The sequence below is a fragment of the Sparus aurata genome, chromosome 1 (genome assembly GCF_900880675.1).
Source record: "Sparus aurata chromosome 1, fSpaAur1.1, whole genome shotgun sequence".
Lineage (NCBI taxonomy): Eukaryota > Metazoa > Chordata > Actinopteri > Spariformes > Sparidae > Sparus > Sparus aurata.
In genome coordinates, this window is record NC_044187.1 from 4,114,781 (window position 1) to 4,133,990 (window position 19,210).

General features: G+C 41.8%; 2 protein-coding genes across 2 annotated transcripts; one reads left to right on the plus strand and one right to left on the minus strand.

Moving 5' to 3' along the window:
• Positions 1-489: 489 nt before the first annotated feature.
• On the plus strand, positions 490-9,820 carry ifngr1 (interferon gamma receptor 1). The gene is made up of 7 exons (XM_030426646.1): positions 490-805; positions 3,832-3,949; positions 4,126-4,307; positions 4,419-4,579; positions 4,907-5,081; positions 7,003-7,130; positions 7,640-9,820. Exons 1-7 carry the CDS (start codon positions 715-717, stop codon positions 8,051-8,053), a joined length of 1,269 nt encoding a protein of 422 aa, XP_030282506.1. The 5' UTR covers positions 490-714; the 3' UTR covers positions 8,054-9,820.
• A 159-nt stretch (positions 9,821-9,979) lies between these two features.
• ltv1 (LTV1 ribosome biogenesis factor) lies at positions 9,980-18,477 on the minus strand. The gene is made up of 11 exons (XM_030426636.1): positions 18,277-18,477; positions 17,594-17,728; positions 17,210-17,419; positions 16,730-16,817; positions 16,076-16,208; positions 15,549-15,768; positions 15,232-15,359; positions 14,976-15,115; positions 13,930-13,982; positions 12,691-12,891; positions 9,980-11,055 (listed from the first exon to the last, which is right to left on the minus strand). Exons 1-11 carry the CDS (start codon positions 18,277-18,279, stop codon positions 10,945-10,947), a joined length of 1,422 nt encoding a protein of 473 aa, XP_030282496.1. The 5' UTR covers positions 18,280-18,477; the 3' UTR covers positions 9,980-10,944.
• Between the last annotated feature and the right edge of the window lie 733 nt (positions 18,478-19,210).

Consider the following 19,210-nt stretch of genomic DNA (forward strand, 5'->3'; position numbering starts at 1 on the left):
CTTCACAGCTGAATATCTGATCTGATTACTGTCCAGACTGATAATCAGTGGACTCTTAAAAACACAATACCGACATGTAAATATATGTATTATTCACTTTAACTCGCACTTCTGATAATTAATCTCAGATCCTTCAAGACTTTCACTCCAGTAGATTTGGATTTTTATGAACTCAGGTCTCAGGTTTACAGATTAAGTTCCAATCATGATGAAATATTATATTTTAACTCTTTCCTGAATGTATTTATATTCATATATTTCTCAATATGTTCTCTTGTGGGGAATCTGGAAGTATTTAGCCGATACATTAACTCATCTACTGGTTTATTGATCCATCTCTGCATTATGTTTCCCCTCTAGAAATAACATTTAAAAACATCTAGAACCTTTATTCTGAAAAGAAAGGTAAATCAGCAGACTTCCGTCGTTGACGTCATCAAGGTGTTTTTCCAGGTTTATTGTACTGATTGGTCTCATTACACCCACACACACAGACAGACAGACACACACACACACAGACAGACAGACTGCAGGATGTGAATCAGCTCTCACAGACGTGTTTTCTGTGGAACTGACGGTGGAGTTCCAGAAAGTGGAAGTGGGGAGTTGAGTAACACCTCCACCGGCGCGTGTCTCATGAAGGCTCGCTGGGTTTTCACTCATTTTATATTTTAGTTTCTCGGGTGTTTGTTGGACAGTTTGCGGGCCGGAACCATGCTGCTGGACGGTGCGTTCAGGGCCCTTCTGCTTCCTCCTGTGCTGCTGCTGCTTCTTGTGGTGATAAGTGGATCCTCTTCTGTGATTGGTGAGTATCCTCAGTTATCTACGACAGTAAACTGCGTACTGATGATGTGCTGCACTGTGATCTAAAGATTTAATTACGAAGATTTGTAACTGGAATACTACGAACAATAGAAGCAGGTTAGAATTTGAAATATTTGTGTCATCTTTAAAGAAGTAAAACGTGTTTTTTATGAAGAAAGCCAAAGATGGATGATTTATTATCCCACAGCTCTAATATCTCTGGTTCTGTTGCCCCTGACAACCTGTGACGTGATGACTCTCTGCTGATGAGTGACAATGATAAGAAAAGACTTCAGCCTCTGTTAACTTGTGATGATTGGAATCTTCTCTGTTATACTAAAACAATACAAGTTTAACTAAAAGAAAGGAATGTGTGAACGACATTAGTTTGCGGAAGCCACGCCCCCTTCCGGTAATCCTGTTTTGGATTGTGTCATTAATCACTCACATGATGTTCGTCAGTTTAAATGATAACTTTTCAAGAAATAACACGAAATATATATTTTTTTATAATGAAAAGACCTATATAAATAAAATAGATTGTATTTTATTTTTCTTTGCTGACAAACTGGATGAGGTGGAAGTCTTTGTGATGTCACCAGATGAGTCCCCACAGGAAGCTTTCAGATCTCTACCCAACATGTCCAAAGTGTTTGTGGAGTTCAGCACTCGTGTCCCAGCAGCCAGTGCAGCATGTGAGCGGCTGGTTAGTGATGGTGAAGATGTTTTTAGTGCCAAACAGAACCGGCTGTCTGACAGAAGCTTTGAGAGACCGCTCATGTGTCGTGTCAACAAGTGAATCTGCCCTGACATCTATTCTCGTGCCTCTGAAGCTGCTGTGATGTTGACCAAGCATGTCAGATTCTGTTCTTTGAAAAATAAAACTTGAGTTGAGAGGCATATTTCTGCTGGCATGTACATCTTTTGCAGGCTGTTATATTTTGCTTCACATACACCATATGTTGATTTATTTAACGCTGAGTTAAATGAGTATAAGTAGCTGCTAAAGCTAATTTTTTTAGCAGTAGTTTGTTCAAACTGCTGCCAGGCTGAACTACATGTAGTTTTACGAGCTACACTTGCAAAGTAGTTTCCCCAGCACTGGAGGTGTGTACATAAACTTGACCGCATCGACGGTTTAAATATCATCTTTTCAAAACAACTTTAGACTCAGAATTTCCTTTATTTGTCTCGCAAACGGGGAAATGTCTTCATCACAGCAGCCAACAGCCGGCAGTGGAATTGTTATAAACAATGATAATATGGTTCAGATATTTCATGTGGACGTGACCGTCCATCAGCAGGGGTGAGGAGCTGATGACATCATTTTTGGGTGAAGTTTCCCTTTAAGTTTTGAGAGAAAGCCAACTAAAAATCAAGTTGTTTTTTTAGACTCTTAGTGACATTTGACTGATGATGTGATGCATATAAAAATAATTCTGGAGCGTTCAGAGTTCATCTGTCAGTCACGACTGTGGTTGTTTTCAGCATGCAGTGAATTTATTACAGTTTTATGATCAGCTTAATGATTAACCAGACGCACTGTGACCTGAGAGCTGCTGTTTTAATCATGTTTTAATCTTTTACTGTGACTGTCAGAGATGTCCTCTAACATTCATAATTTCTAAATGATCAGGTGTCTTACTTTTTGCACAACTTTGTCTGGGTAGACGTGACTACATGTTGGAGAAGTCTAAACATGCTAACACTTCCTGCGCCAGCTCGCCCTTCTGAGTGGAAACCATCTTGCACCATGAGCTACATTCACACTGAGCGACTCACATCTTTCCAGATAATTTTGTGGTGCAGAGTTTCTTAACAGCTTTCTCCTGAACAACTGTGACGTCGATACTCGTCCACATTGCAAAGCAAAGGTTAATGTGTGTGTGTTTTAGAGGGTGTGGTTTCGTATCTGATCAAACAAGATCATTGAATCCATATAAGAACACGTGACAGGAGAATCACAGCTGCTCACACAGAGAGACGGCTCACCTTTAGGAGTTTGTGGTGGTGGAAGTATCAAAGTATTTAATTATACCACGTCCTGATAAGTGTCAGATTGAGTGAAAGCCCAAAAAAAACATACAAATTCAACCTTTAAATGTGTAATTTTCTAGCTTGCATCATGGGAGTGAAGCTGCAGTTTGGGTTAGTCGGTCCAGAAACAAACTTTGAATCTTAAAGTTTTAGTTTTATATCATACGATAGCTGTTTGCGTTTGGCCCGTGCTCGACCTATATGTTTCAGTTTTGGCCCTCCAAGAAAAAGGTCAGGCTTCCTTGGTCAATTGGTCAGTGAATAAAGTCATAATTGTGTGTTTTTGTGCAGTAATCAGTGAAATAATTCAGTCCTGCTGCGTCTTTCTGACATGAAATCAGAGTTAAAGTTGACGATTGATTGACGGGTGGATGGCGTGATGTCACTGGTTGAAATCAGTTCAGGCATACGAAAGCACGTGTGACGTTTTGTTAGATTGGAGGAAGACGAGACTTGAATTGATTTTATAATTAGTGAATAAGTCGTTGCCTTTGAGTTCTGCAGATGATTTCACTGATGAGTTTTTCCCTCTGACTTCACTTCTTGGCTGGAAATCAGTGGTCGTTGTAAAGAGCACTCAACAACAGGCCACAAGGTCTCTGCAAAGATCACACACCACTGTCAGGAGCTGAATCTAATCAACTAACTAGTTCTGCAATAAACCTCTTTTATAAAGAGGTTATAAAGTTTTAGAGACGTGTTGACTCAATGTAATGATCCTTCAGAGGCTGGAGAATGTATCTATTATTTTGTCCACCCTGTACGTATCGATGAGGATAGTTTGATAACAGTTTAAAAGAACTCTGGTGGTACATGTCTCTTATTTCTAGTCATTAGTCGTTGGAATCTGTATTATTATAAGTGCAACAATTACCCCAAATATTTACTTGTATGTATTTGACACTGGACCAGCTGTCTGCTCTGGTATGTGATGAACTGTTGTGCAGTTGTTTGTATATTTATGCATCGTTCTTATTTTCTTGCTTGCAGTTCCGCCTCCAACAAACCTGAGCGTGAGCTGCAAAAACCTCAACGTCATAGCCAGCTGGGAGTTCAGCAGACAGCAGCCGCCGACCGTCTTCAGTGTCCACATCGGACGTACTGTTGTGTAAGAATCAACAACAAAAACTATTAATCAAAACATAAAAAAGAATCAGTGCTGATCCCAGCAACACTACTGCGTAATATTAGCAGCTTCTCTGCATGTGAATGTTTGTTTTGTTTCTGGCTGCTGATCACGTGGTAACATGAGATTAATCTGCTGTATTGTTGTTCACATTTAAGGTCTTCTGTGATAAATACTACAGACCATCAGTATAATCTGACCCGCTACATCTGGCCGGATGAAATCAGCTACATGGACAACTTTTATGTCACGGTAACAGCCGTACAGGGAAGCAGCCAGTCTAAACCAGTACAATCGAAAACATTCAGCTTTAACACTATGAAGACGACTGATATAACATGTAAGTAATATGTAGATGTAAAATGTGTTGATGTTTGGGATGTGTTTAGAAATAACCTCAAGTTTCTCTTGTAGCGAACATAAAGTTTACATTTTTAATTTCTCTCCACAGGTAAGTTGGATTTCCCTCCTGTGGATCTGAAGTGGACGGACTCAGGAGCCACAGTGAGTTTCAGAAATCCCTTCCACGTCTACAGCCTGCGAGCCGACGACCCGTCTACTGCTGAAGTTGTTTTCAAGGCCTCCACATATCCGTCAGTCGGCTCATCGAAGGTTAGTTAATGATGTCGCTGAGTGAATGACGTGTGGCGGCTGTAGCTGTAGATCAACTTGAATCTAAAAAGTACGTCTGTGAAGATGTAACTACAGTTTTTACTGTGAAAAATGAAGTCCTTACCTGAAAACACCGGCCTCATGATGGAGTTTAAACTCCTGTTGGTTCATAATCAACACAGTATTCTGATTTCATGCAGTTACCTTCAGTCACATTAGATGGGCTTTTTACACAACAGGGTACAAAGGAGCTCAAATGCTTTGTTAATGATTGTAATAAGATAAAACGCATCATTATACTAACAATCCATGTGTTCTGACTTTCAGATATATTCTAACAAATGGAAATGCACAGCGAAAGAGGAAATCTGCAAACTTGATGTCTCGTTTCCTGACGGTGTGGAGAAGTGTGTGACGCTGGATGGAACGCTGTCTGATTCGAAGAATGTCGGCGAAATTGAGTTCGGAAAGGTCGAACGCATCTGTGTCGACAAGCCGGCTGGTACGTGTGTGTCTGCACATCTTTGTTTTACAATGTGTGTTCGATGTTTTGAGTTTTTAAGATTAAACACAAAAGCATTCTGGTCATATTGAACGTTGTTGTCAAGTCAAGTCGAACTTTATTGTTAATGCTGATATATGTACAGGACAAAGACAGAATTAAAATAGCGTTTCCTTCACAACCCTGGTGCAAACAGCAATAAACACGTTAATATAAAATAAATATCGTAGAGTGTGACAGGGCTGCTGCTCTTACTGTAAAATACAAACAAGAAGAACCTCAAAACCAGTAAAGAGTGGGAACTGACCAGTGACCTCGTGTTGGTTGTGTTTATCACCAATATTCAACAATATTCAATATCAGCACATGGAGAGGAAAAACCCTAATTTGAGGAGTAACTAGTAACTAAAGTTGTCAGATAAATGTAGTGGATTATACAGGTGCATAAAATAGGAATAAACAAATATAAAGGTTGACTCGAGTTGAAGTTGCACTAGAGCACAGTACCTGAGTAAATGTCAACAGGAAGTTCAGAATCAGAATCAGAAGTCCTTTAATGTCCCGCAAAATGGGGAAATGTGTTTGTCCCAGCAGCCAAACGACAGAATGTTACAAAGGACAAAAACCAATAGCAAAAATAGACAATATACTTAAAAAGGTAAAAAAAATATATATACGAGATGTATATACACAAAATGAACAGCAGTGAATTTTTATCCGCAAATGCAAATAATTAATATGGGTGTTCAGTGGTGTGCACCGACTTTATGAAGGGCAGGGGTGAAAAGAAGGGCACTTTAGCACACATTTTGGTTCCAAGAAGGGCACTTTAGCACACATTTTGGCTCGCACGTTTTGGTTCCCAGGAGGGCACTTTAGCGCACGTTTTGGCTCCCAGGAGGGCACTTTAGCGCACATTTTGGTTCCCAGCAGGGCACTTTAGCGCACATTTTGGTTCCCAGGAGGGCACTTTAGCACACACTTTGGCTCCCAGGAGGCCACTTAAGCACACTTTGGTTCCCAGGAGGGCACTTTAGCGTACGTTTTGGCCTAGGAGGGCACTTTAGCGCAAGTTTTGGCTCCCAGGAGGCCACTTTAGCACACATTTTGGTTCCCAAGAGGGCACTTTAGCGTGCGTTTTTCAACGAGGGGGGGTGACTGCCCCCACTGCCCCCCCTTGTGCACATCACTGTGGGTGTTTATTAAAGAAGTTGTTGGCATTCAGAAAGCTCAGTGGAAAATAAAGGCGTAGAGGGAAATAACTCTCTGAATGAATCACCAGCATATCTGCTAATTGTGCGTCTCATAAAGACGCCCTGTGAAAGGATCAGTCGGGCTGTGACGGGGCGAGGTTCACCACTCTGTGATTGTGTAAATGTTTTACTACACCGGCTCAGGAATGCTTCATTAAACTGCCGTCAGTGAAGAGTGAAGTTAATTTTGTAATGATTACATTCTGTTTGTGTCGTTACGTTTTACACATTTACGATTCAGGCTTGTACAGACACGAGGGGGCAGAGTATTAATCACTTTTCCTGAATTTCAATGATTACAATAGTAATGAGGTAATAACACAAACTCAGAAATATATATTTTTTCCTTAAGTGAATAAACGAGTTGTTCTAAGAGGAAAATAAGGTAAGCCACATGTCCGCCACATGTTAACAGAGTAAAACAGTATAAACTGTGTCGTCCTTTAAGGTCATGAAAACAAAGAGAGGTTGTAAATGAAGATCTTTATCTTCTGATTACATTAAAATGTCTTCCCCAAAACGACATAATGTTCCTTTTTAAAAAGTCCATTCAGGTTCTTTCTGATCTCCAGGAACCATAAATGGATTTTAACTGTACACATGATCACCGGACATGAACGCAGTCTTTTGAAAACAATGAAACTAAAAACCTTCTGTTTTGATTGCAGAGGATCTGCTCGTACTGCTGGCTGTGCTGATGTCCATCGCCGTCCTCATCATCGGTGTAATAATAGTTTGCGTGTGTCTGACGAGGGCCTGGACGATGGAGACGGGCAAAGATCTACCTCATCCTCTGGTACTATCCCCATAATTAATGATATGTGTAATGATAATTTCCTTCCGTTCCTTCTGAGCTGCATTATTATTGATCCCGTCCAAATTCTCACAGGACCCGGTAGCATCGTCTATGCTTGAGTCAAACTATTAGCTCACATTCTGTTAATGTCTTACGGCTATTTGTTCAGCTGTTGTTTTGCGGGTAAACACACAGACCTCTTCGGCCTCTCTGTTGGACTTACCTGCAGAACTACAGCTCCAAACCCGCCAGTACCAGAGCTGCTGTGTGAGTTAACCTTTGAGTTGAGCATAGAGAAGGCAACTCGTTCTTGAGACAGCTTTGATGGGTTCTATAATAACGCAGCTCGGAGAGAACGGAAGGAGGGAGGGAACAAGTGTAATCCTGGAAAAAAACAAAAATGCTCCGGTGATGCAGCTTTTAAATATCTCAACATGTTCAGGCTCTGTTTCCCAGCCCAGGTTGTTCTGTTTTAAAACCTCCTGTCTGTCCTTGTGTTCTCATCACAGGTGCTAGACCCCTCCAAACAGGACCCGAAGTACAACATTGTGTCCGACCCTGACATTGCTGTCATCACGTTGACTGGAAACCACCTCAAGGAGAAAGGCAAATCTACAGAGAACCTCCAGGATGGAGGCTTCTGCTCTGACTCAGAAGGAGGATTTTTAGCGAGCAGCAAGCGGGAAGAGGCCACGAGGCTGATCTACGAGGAAAACGGGATGGACGACGACTCTGCAGACAGCTCGGTGAAAACGGAGTGTATTTCATTGCAGCCGGACGAGTTGGAAGAGGAGGAGCAACAGGAGGTGGAAGAGGAGGTGGAGTTGGTGCCAGACTATGACCGGCCACACAATCTGCAAATGGACAATGAACGAGTAGACCTTGGTGATGGAGAGATGGCCACAGGGTACCGCGGGAGGTAGAGCATCAGTCTGAGGGCTTCACCAGGGATTAAAGATCATTCAATGACGATTCAGCTCCACCTGGTAACAGACAAACGCACTCTAGGAGTTTTTACCCTCGCTCAAGAGACTCGTCGGAGAAGTGCACTGATCGAATCTCACAGTTTTACACTCAGATGTTTCAGGATTGTAAGCAGCACTGAAGTCTAATCTGAGAGAGAGGAAGCCAAAGAACTGTGACAGGAAGAGGATCTAACAGACGTCTGCGTGCATCGTCTGCACCGACCGTGTGTGAATGTTCAATCATATGAAATCTCAGCCACATTTACTCTTGTATATAACATTTCTTAAAGGAGATGTAAAAGGAAATGTTGCCATTTTGACTCCGTTGTAGCAGAGAAACAAAGCGGTGACCGTGGAGTCACCGTCAGCTGTTTTGTGTCTGGTTGCAGATGTTCCCAGCTGGATCTCTCATCTTGTTGTTTTAAGAACTGGGGACGAGCATTTAAAGCTAGAAAGCTGCTTGATGGTCACAACCGTTATACGATTATTGAATTATTCAGTGAGCTGCTGTGTGTATGTACTGTAGCATCACATGCTTATTAACCTCCTGATACACATTTTACTGCCTGGTAATAACATGATTCTGTCAGGTATCACATTATGTTCAGAAACCTGTGAATACAAGGGGAAGAAACAGGGGAACATATTTTTATTTTTAAGTTTTTTGATTAACTGTTTTTTTCTCTGATATAACTAAAGAACGGCAGCTTCAAATACGACAGCGAGAGTTTTATCTTGAGAAAATGCCAACAGATCTCTGTAGACGTTCTGTTTTGGGTCTTGTCTTGTTCCATGATTTAAACTTTGCCAACATATATAGTTTTATTATTCTTTAAAGGGACAGTTCACGGGGAAAACAGGGCATTTTCTCACTTGCATCAAGTGGCATCATTTCCTGTAGAAGATTTGTTTGTAGATTTTGATTGTGCCGTTTAAACTTGTAAACTTTTAAGCATGCTATGAGGAACTTTTAACTTGTCATGACTCCGTCTCAATGTAACGCACACGCCTCGATATGATCTACACAAACAAACCAGACCGTCGGTGAGAAGATCTGCTGTTTCTATACAGTTATACCTCTTAAGAAGTCGTTATCGGGTTGTCATACATTTTAAAACTTATTTTTTATGTCAGAAATCTATAAAAATCCACAGAACAGTCTTCAGTCTTCAGATGGGGCGATTCCTTTGGCAGGAAGTGGTTCCAGCGAGGACTGATCTGTGGACTATCAGAGAGAACATATGCAAAAAGATGCAGCCAACCCTTTAAATGTAAATTTCTCCTTCTACTGATGATCTTATATCTTTAAACTTGGACTAATGAAGGACCACAAGAAGTCAACTTGCAGAGAGAAATGTGTGAACTTATCGTTTAATGTCCTCCTGACTGTGTTGATGTCTTCCAGCGTTTAGTTTAATTGTCCCGTCTGGACTTTCCCCCCCGACAGCAGGTGATTGCAGGTGTTGAGTAACTTTCAATCGTTAAACGTTTGAGCCACTCCTCATCGCTGCCGCTGTCGGTCGAGGTATGTGCTGCTGAGCGACCTGCTGGACCGGCTCAGCAGGCTCTGGTGTGTTTTTCTTTTGTTCGCATCATGTAGTTTGTTTACACTACTTCAGGTTCCACTTGTTTTTAATGCTCCACATTTGTTTGACCTCTTGTCGTGGTACGTTTTATTTTATATGTCTGCTACTACGATCACAATAAAATCTAATCCAAGCCAAACTGAGTATGAATGTTCCTGTGACGGCAGTATGAGATGTGACCGGCTGCTCTGCATGAAGTTTCCGGGTGTTGATCTGCTGCTCAGATAAAAACCAGTCTGATGATGATGATTATCAGCTCATCTGGAGGAAGGTTCAGTTAAAAGAAATCTCACAGGAATCACATTCAAGAGTTTTTTTAATAAACACATGAAAAATATTGATATTTTATATCATTAACTCCAAATATAATAAACGGGTCTGTCTGCTGGGCACATCTGGAGGCTCTAGATACAAATCCTGATGATGAGAGATAACTTTTCACACGGATACCAAATGCAAATGTCCGCTGGGCTTATTAGACAATGTGTTGATGATGGAGCTTTAGAGGAGCTGCTTCCTCCTGTTGTGCTAAGTTAGCCGGCTGCTAGCTGACAGACATGAGTCGTGGTGTCATGATTCTTCTCTTCAATCGAAGCGTTTCTTTCCCGGCGCTGACGGCTGCGGCATTGTAAATGTATCACATCTGGTTTCCTGGAGGCTTTTCACCGGTTGGGATTAATTTAAAACAACATCTTCTCAAATGTGTCCCAGAACAAACCCGTCACTGTCAGACTGTCCTTTGGTATCAGTCAGCTGATCGTCTTCCTGCACAGAAGATAAATATCTGGGTGTGGCACGGCATTCTCACGCTAAGCTACCTGTGTTGTTTTGTTCTGCTTTTGAGTTTTGATCAGTGAAAGTTAAACATCGTTGACATGTGTGGCAGATCTCATCTGTAGTCTGAGCAGGAGACTGAGTGAGAGTAATTCCAAAATGTCTGTCTGAGGAAAAGGAAGAAAATAAATAGTCTTAAATGGCCAAAACTTTAGATTTTAAACCAGGATCTGATCAGAGAATAGATACACAAGACAAGTTCTTCACACTCGTTGCAGCTGCTGTCTTTAGTTTTCCAGCTGTTAGAAGATGAAGATGTGAGCTCGTTCACTGTGGAGGAAGTTCATTCTTGCTCCTTGTATTTAATGTTGAGTCTCAGATTAATCTGAGCACCCAATCAGTCCTGTTTGGTCTTGTTTGTCGTCCTGTCGGCTCCACTGAAGTGAAGAGCGGCGTGTCCACGGATGACGTCATCAGCAGGTATAGAGTCTAAAGCTTCAGGCCTTGAATGTTCGTTCTCAGGCTCAACATCTGCTTCTCCTGTCGGACCTTTTCTTCTTTGAACGCCACCTTGTTGGCTTTCTTCTCTACTCTCCTCTCCTGTTCAAACAAAGTAGAATTTAACACGTCGTACTTTACCAACACTTTCATGTCTTGATGATTTAAAGACATCTTTTCCTTTTCCTCCATATCGTTTGCCTTATTTCAGATTAATTGCAGCACTGATTTCTTTTGGTAAATGTTTGAATCCAGGCTGCGGTGTTTGCAAAGTAAATGATGATCTGGGTCTTTAGTTGCTGGCCCCTTAAACAAATCACTGGCGTAAAACATCCGATGGAGCTGATCAGGGTTTTGTTATTCAAATGTTTCTTTAACCTGACAAATCTCATGTAAAGTCCAAAACCAACAACATGTTAGTGCGTCTCTAAAAACCGTCTGTAGCTCTCGTTTGTCTCCAACATGTAGACGTTAAACACCTGACGAATATTTAGTCAAAAAAAACAAACACACAGGTAGAATATCACCAGAATGAAGATTAAAGGCTCTTAAAAGTGTATTTTTGCCGATCATCTTCTCGAGATGAGCAACAGGATCCTACATGAAGTTTATATTTTTCTGCCACAGTTTGTCATTATTTAGCTGGAGAGGTTTCCTGTTGTTTGTCTCCTTCAGTGGAGCTGGCTGAGGTTCAGCTGGAGCGATCAGATAAGATGTGACGCCGGCTGTAGGATGTTTGTTGATGTTCAGTCAGAGCTGATCTGACAACACCTGCAGCGTCTGGATGACGCTGAGAACGCTCGTTTCTTATTTTGCTTACTTGTAAAAGCTGTTGGCCCTCAGAGATACATTCAATCTTTGTAATGATTGTTTGTTTGTATACTTGAAGCCTCACCAACCTCATATTTTATATTGGATTGGGTTGAAATCTGTCCTGAACATCCAAGAAACCACAAAGATCATTAACAACATGCGTCTATTTCATCTAATTAATAAGAATTAAACTCTTTCTTCAAAGAATCGTTCACTTTTCAAAGATTCACATCTCCGTTCTGTCACAGTCAGAAGTGATGTGTTGCTGCAGATCTCACTAAATCACTTCATCCAACCAGATGTGACCAGGAAGGATCTTTTCAAGTTTCATACTGCTCTTTTTTTCAGTTACTTTCTTTGTGTGTTACCTATTGAACTCTTTGTCAGCGGGTGCAGGAAACGTGCGAGTTACAGCTCGTTTCCTGAGACAAAACATTAATCCCTTCGCCCACAATCACAAGGTTTTTCTTTTTGAAGCGTTCATGAGATGAACTGGGACGTCACAGGTGACTCATGACTTCAGGATGTCTTGTTTGTTTTCACCTTGTTTGATCAAACTTTTGTCTGATACTGAAGAATAAAGAGAGACAAATAATTTATTGATGGGCAGTCAGCCAAAGCAAAAATAGATATTTGTGTTTATATTGATCTTCAGAGGACGATCTGTTTTTAAGGAAGAGGATTACGGATTAGTTAGAATTCTGAGGAAAAAGTCAGAAGTCTGCACATGTTAAACAGTTTTGAGTTCTGACTTTTTCCTCAGAATTCTGACTTTAAAGTCAGAACTAAAAAAAAACTTCACATGCGGCCCTGATCCTCTTCCATATGTTTTAGTTTGGCTCTAGTTTGAAGTTACTGGTGTCTGGTGGGATGTTTTTAGATCCCAGAGTCACCCCGACATCTTCCTCCCTCCTTGTTTCTCACCTTGCGTTCTTCCTTGATGGCCAGTTTCCTCTCTCTCCGCTCCTCCTTGCTCTCCTCCTTGTTGCGGGGCTGGGTGGACACGCGGGGCAGGTCCGAGTCGTTGATCCTCGTCATGCGCTCCGCCTGCTTGGCGGTCGGGCCTCTGGCAGGAAGGACGTCCAGCGGGATGCCCGTCTTAACGGACACGCGGATCGGCTTTGGCTGAGGATGAAAACATTTTAGAATAATTATAATAATCAATCTAACTCTTCAGTGAAGGTTCTCCCAGTGCAGGATTCAGTTATGAGTGTATCTGGAGAACAATGTGATTTGGGACGTGAGTGTGAATCATGAATAAAACTTTAAATGAGTCAGAGTTGTGAAATCCGACTCCGTCACATTCTCGCCTGGATTGTATTAAATAACTCGACTTTCCAGAACTTCTCAGCAGCTTTTAAATCCTTCAACTTCCTGTTTGCTATTGACTCTGTGCTGACAACACACAGTAAGTGGTGGAAACAAATAGTAATAAGTATGAAGATGTGTCGCTGTCAGCCCAGGAAGATTAATGAACATATGAAGGCACATGTGCAGTCTTTAACATCAGTGTTCAACAGGTTATCATGCAGATGTGACACACGACACCAGCTGGTCAGATACCTGTCTGACAGGAAGGAGAGGGACTGGTTGGTATTTTTAGCGGCAGTGATAGCAGTCCACACATCGTTTCCTCCAGGAGAGTTCAGGTACATTTGTAAATAACAGACTCTGATACTGATACTGATTTAGCTTCTTTACTCCAGTAAAGTAATAGATTACAGGCTCTGACATGTACTCAGAGTATCAGAGTAAAAAGTCTCCCTCTGAAGGACATTTGTGGTCAAAGCTAACTGAAGCTCACGTCATATTAATAGAATTCAAAGACTATTAAAGTTAAAGGTAGAATCAGTAGGATTTGTCCCAGCTGTTCCTGAACGCACCACAAAGACAGTTGATTGTTGAGTCTCATTCCCAGGACGTCAAATAGACACATGTTGGGTTGGTAAAGCGTCCCGAGCAGCAACAAAGAGAGAAAATCAGAAACTCTCTGCAGATACGAGACACTAACACGCCTTTTCTCCACATTCCAGTCTCCCTCTCTGTCTGTTTACGCCTTCTTACGGCTTTTACTCTGTTACTTCCCTCCTCTGGTTTCTGGTGTGCATCTTCTTCTACATCGTATCTAACAGCAGGTGAAAAGAAGACAAAGTGTTTTCGTACCTTCGGTGGGTCTTCTATGACTTTGGGTCTGTTATAGATGTTGGAGTATGTACCTGGAGAAGATGACAGACAGTCAGACTAAAACATACAGAAACAACATGTACAGAATACAGTCAGTGTCACTATTGAAGTATGAACATGACACTGATGTATTTAACCCTTTAGACGTGATGACACCCATCATTCTAAATCATTCCCTGTCAGACTTTGTGTCGCAGAAGTCTTCTCTGCTGACTCTATCATCACGGTCAGAGGTTGTGGATGACATTAAGACGACGTTAATGTTTCTTCTTTTAGTTATATTGAGATGCATTTTTTTAATCAATCACAGTTTTACTGCCATTTGTTGTTTTCTTTGTTTTACACGTGATCAGTTTCTTCCCGTCTAATCCTTAAACTTTTCCACTGCATGACTTGTTTAGTTTAAATGTGAAAATGAAATAAGTCGTTGAAATGAGTCTACAAGACGATTTTACTCAAGTCAAACAGTAACAAACAGTACAGCACTGATGTGGAGAGGTTGGGTTTTAACCTTTGTCTCTACAGTCTCAGAGCAGAGTTCACCTCCTCCGTCGATACTGAGACACGACCTGTGGTTCACTTTCAAAGATAAGAGTGAAAATACGACAGTGTGGACGCTGATCTTGAGTCGAGTCAAGAGTCATAACCTTCAATAATCCCAATAAACCTTTTATTGGCTGTTCTGGGATCTGCTCTGCTGTTTCATTACGTGTTTAAAGACTGTGTGGAAGAATGAGGAAACAGAAAACTAGCACAAGTTCAATATTTACACTGCAATGAAAGCAAAGTTAAGTTTGGTCTCCATTTTGACTACAAACTATAAATCTGTCTTCTTACTCAGTCTGTGTGTAACTGTTTCTCCTGAAAAGACTTGAATGTGTTTGCTCAGGTTGAATACTGTCAAAGTAAGATGGATGTTAATGATGTCGACTGTCTGATGAGTCAGTCGGCCTCGTGCAGGTTCAGCTGGTGCAGAAGCAACTTTGCATCAAAGTGAAACTTCTGTGAGGGGAATTTAAACTCACTGATGATGGTCTCACAGTCCCACTTCTCTTCTGGAGCTGCAATCACAACAGTTTCCATCTCTTCTTCCTCCTCCTCATCTTCCTCCTCCTCCTTCAGGACAGGAAGTTCTTTGGGACCCAAATCATCAGGCCTCAGGTATCTAAAACATAAAACACACACAGATTACTGAGCTGCGTCACTTAAAACAACAATTTATCAATAAAAAATACATTGTTCATATCAGATCAAGAGGGCAGAAAACTAAAATGCACTCACTCCTTCTCTTTCTGTATGAAGTAGTCTTTGATAATCTCCTCCAGACGAGCGCTGTCTGGCTCGATGAATCCTTCCAGCTCCGCGTTGTCCAGAGCGCCGATCTCATCTTCGTCGAACTGTTCGTAGAACTGAAACAACACGCAGTTTTTATTTGAATGTAATATTTAAAGACGAAGTACGAAACAGATTTAAGACACTTCTCCACATGACACCGCTCTCCAAGAATCGACAAGAGGAAGTTGAGATTCCGTTCTAACACCTCACCGCTGGGTGTACCGAATATCAGCGTGTGTCTGAAAAAAAAAGAGAGTGTTTACCTTTTCGAAGCGGTCGTCCAGCAGAGTGAGCTGCTCGTTCCTCCTCATCACCGACGACGTCATCGAGTACTCTGTGAATCGACTCTTCGTCTCCTCGTCCATGAACAGGAACTCTCGACCGCGGCCGCCCTCCTCATCGCCCGAAAACCCGCCTTCAGAGTCGAAGTCGCCTTCCTCGTCTGTGTCCTCCCACTCGTCATCATCGTCCTCATCAGCACCTCTGTCGACCGGAACCACAGCTTAATATCACTGAACGTTACAAACGTTTCCCTTCAGTTTGTGTCTTTGTGTTTCAGCAGATTGCTTTGTTTTGTAATAGAAGCGTTAAATATTAAAAATACTCGCAACTTGACCAACAATACAAACTAATCCAGAGCTGCAGCTGTAGTCTTCACCCTCAACAAAAAGATGGTACAAAATAAATAAGTTGTGTGGTTTTTCACCCGTGAATACGTCGGGTATTTGTGAAATTTAATTTGACATAACCACAAAACATTCACGATCAATCATTTGATTAAATGTCTCACTCTACGTCCTCTGCTCCCTTCGCACAGTTTGCTTTCAGGATGAAGTCGTCGTCCAGGAGGTTGTCGGGGTCGTCGTAGTTGAAGTCTTCGTCGAGAGCAGCGACGATGTCGGGGTCCATGTCGAGACGCGGTCCTGAGGGAAAACACACAAAACAGTGAGGAGGACGACGACAACACGACGCCGACGTCTGAGGCTGGACTGACTTAAAAGACAAAACTTTACATGTTGGAGACAACAAACAGGAAACTGGATACACGTCAAGTTTAACATGAAGTCAAGCTGAGGCATAAAGGGAGATCCAGATATATTGAGAGAGAATTAACAAAAGTTCAAAACTGTTCAACATTCTTTGGTCATTAAGTATCAGTATATTTACCGGAGGCATCGGATCTCTTACGACTTATAAAGTGACGCTGCCTGGGAACTACTTTCTATTCCAACAGGGTTATTTTTAGATTCAGATCTTCCCTGAATCCGATGAAAGGGACTCTGTGCTTCAGCTTCAGTGTGCAGTCACACAATCATCAATCAAAATATAATCCTGAGCAAGATTTTCCAAGGCACTTAAACATTGTACTACTTCATAAGATCAAATCCATCTGTGCTGTCACAGTTCCTCCTGGTCACCATCAGGGGTCGGTAAAGGTACTTACCTGAGATCGGAGCAGCTTTGTTCAGAAGTCCGACCTCCTCTTCAAACTCTGAGGCGAACACGGACGACGGCAGGTTGATGGAAGCTGCCTGTTCATCAACAAGACGAGAAACACATCAGAACATTTTTCTGGCATGAATCCTTACAAAGTACACAACTTCAGAGAAACGTCAACATCTCTGTTGACCAACTGTGTGAACACATGTGCCTGAAGCCTTTGGAGAACAGGGGCTGACGTCTGACGCATAAAGAAAGTCCTCTTAAATAATAATTAAAAAGTCTTTCATGTTTTGGGATTCTGGGATTTATCCTGCGTGATAACATCTCTGTATTGTTCACCCTAAAAAAAATTAAAATGTGAAGTGATCCTTAAATAACCACATGATGGCGTCAGCTGCACAAAAAACTATCTCTATCAGTCCTTTGCCTTCTTTTCCACCAGACACAATTCCAAGATTTTCATGAGTGCAGGTGAACTCACAGGCCTGGCGGTGTCGCCCTCCTCCTCACTCTCCTCGCTCTCCTCGTCTTCATCGTGGAGATGAACGCGCTGCCTGTCAGTGTGTGAGGGTCCGGATGCCACCAGCTCAGTAGTGCCGGACGCCTCTTTCAGGTGCTGCAGGTAGTTGTAGTCGTCATCGAAGAAAACTCCAAACTCCCGCTGCTCCTCGCGCCTCTTCTCTACTTCCACCTGAGATTGATCAAAATCATGGAGTCACAGTAAACAAAAGGTTTTGAAAGTCAGGAACCGCTGTGTCTTTTTATTCTTATGATAACAAAGCAACATGAAAACACAAACACTTAACTTTTCTGACTTTTGCTTGATTCTATTTTTAATTTTGGCTGAACTGTAGTGAATCTGTACCTTGGTGGCGGCGGGCAGGAGGACGTGCTGCGGCGCTTTCTCATCTGCAGCCAGCGGGTCTCTCTGACTTCTGTGGACGAGGTGAAAGGTCACGGCCTTCTTCTTCTCGATGAACGATTTCTTCTTTCGATGAGGCTGGAAGAGACGAACACAGCAGTGAATCGTGGGGATGGTGAACACACATGAAGCTGCAGAGCATCATGACACTGACCTCCAAAGTGAAAAGCCTGTCAGACAGATGTCAATCTAATATTCCTGTGTTTTTACCCCAAATCTCACCTGGGGAACATTTTCAGTCAGCATCTTTACCTTATATGAGGAGGATGAACAAGTCAAATAATCTGTATCATGACAGTGTGTCAGCTGATTTGAGGAGGCTCAGCTGCTCATCTCTGGTGCTCAAAACAACACACTTAAAATCAGAGAATTCATCTTCTACCAAATGTCGTCAGTATTGATCAGGAAACAGCTGATTTAACGAGCTACAGGAACAAGAACCGAAAAATTAGAGTTTCACATTTGGCTTTAACATGTTCTTTATTATCTATGTAGGTTAATATGATGAAACGTGTAGTTAAAAGAGGTTTTTGTCCACTAGCTCAGTGCTTGTTGATGCTCACACAGCAGTGACGTTAGCCGCTGTTAGCTAACAATCTTAGCTTACACTGAAAACTTCATCTTACCATCTTGTAACGGGATGTCGGGCGGTTTTCTTCAACTGGTCAACTTTAAAGATCCTCAAACCTCAAACAACAGGAAGCTGTCACAACAAATAAGCGTTTAAATCCAGAAAGAGTCGCTGTTGTTGTTGATCCACGTTGGTTTCTCCTCCACCATGCTGCTGCTACCATTACTGGAAGGAACCACAGCGGAGAACAACGGGGGGGTTGAACGCGATCTTAAAGCGCTTTAATGTGGAGAGAACACGGGATCGATTTTGGTTATTTGCAACAAAATGTGTTTTGTGATTCATAAATGACGTGAATTAGAAACATGTTTATATATTAATACGTGGTTCGTGGTGTTGTGACTGCGGTTGTTTCGGCTCCACATTGGTACAATCCAAGCAGCGGAGGGATTACAGGCGCGTCATCGCCCCCTGCTGGACTGGAAGGTGTCGCACCAGGTGAACACAGGAAAACAGATCAATGCAGTTTATCTCCACTGTTTCTCTTTATGTCGTTAATTAAATGACTTGAAACTTTACATAAAGCCTTCTGAGGACTATCTGTTAATGTAGAAACATGTCTTCTTCCATCAGGTCTGACACCAGAGTCTTCACTCCTCATTATAGATGATACACTCCAGTAGAACATGTAAAGGATTGTTGCTGATAAGTGTTACACATATTATTATTATTATTTTTATGTAATGCATTAGCCCGTTAAATAAACAAATAAATAACTGATAATTACATGATCATAATATTATTCCACTGTGTTATTTCATGGGTTCAGAAAATTCTCCTGTGTCTTTGGCTGAATAATCAATTTAAAGGAAACCTGCTGGACTATCTGAAAACGAGACATGTTAAGAATTAAAAAAACAAAACAAATCAAAGCTGCAAGCAGCGATGATCGAGCCCTCACCATTTGGTGAGTCTGAACATCCTAAAGT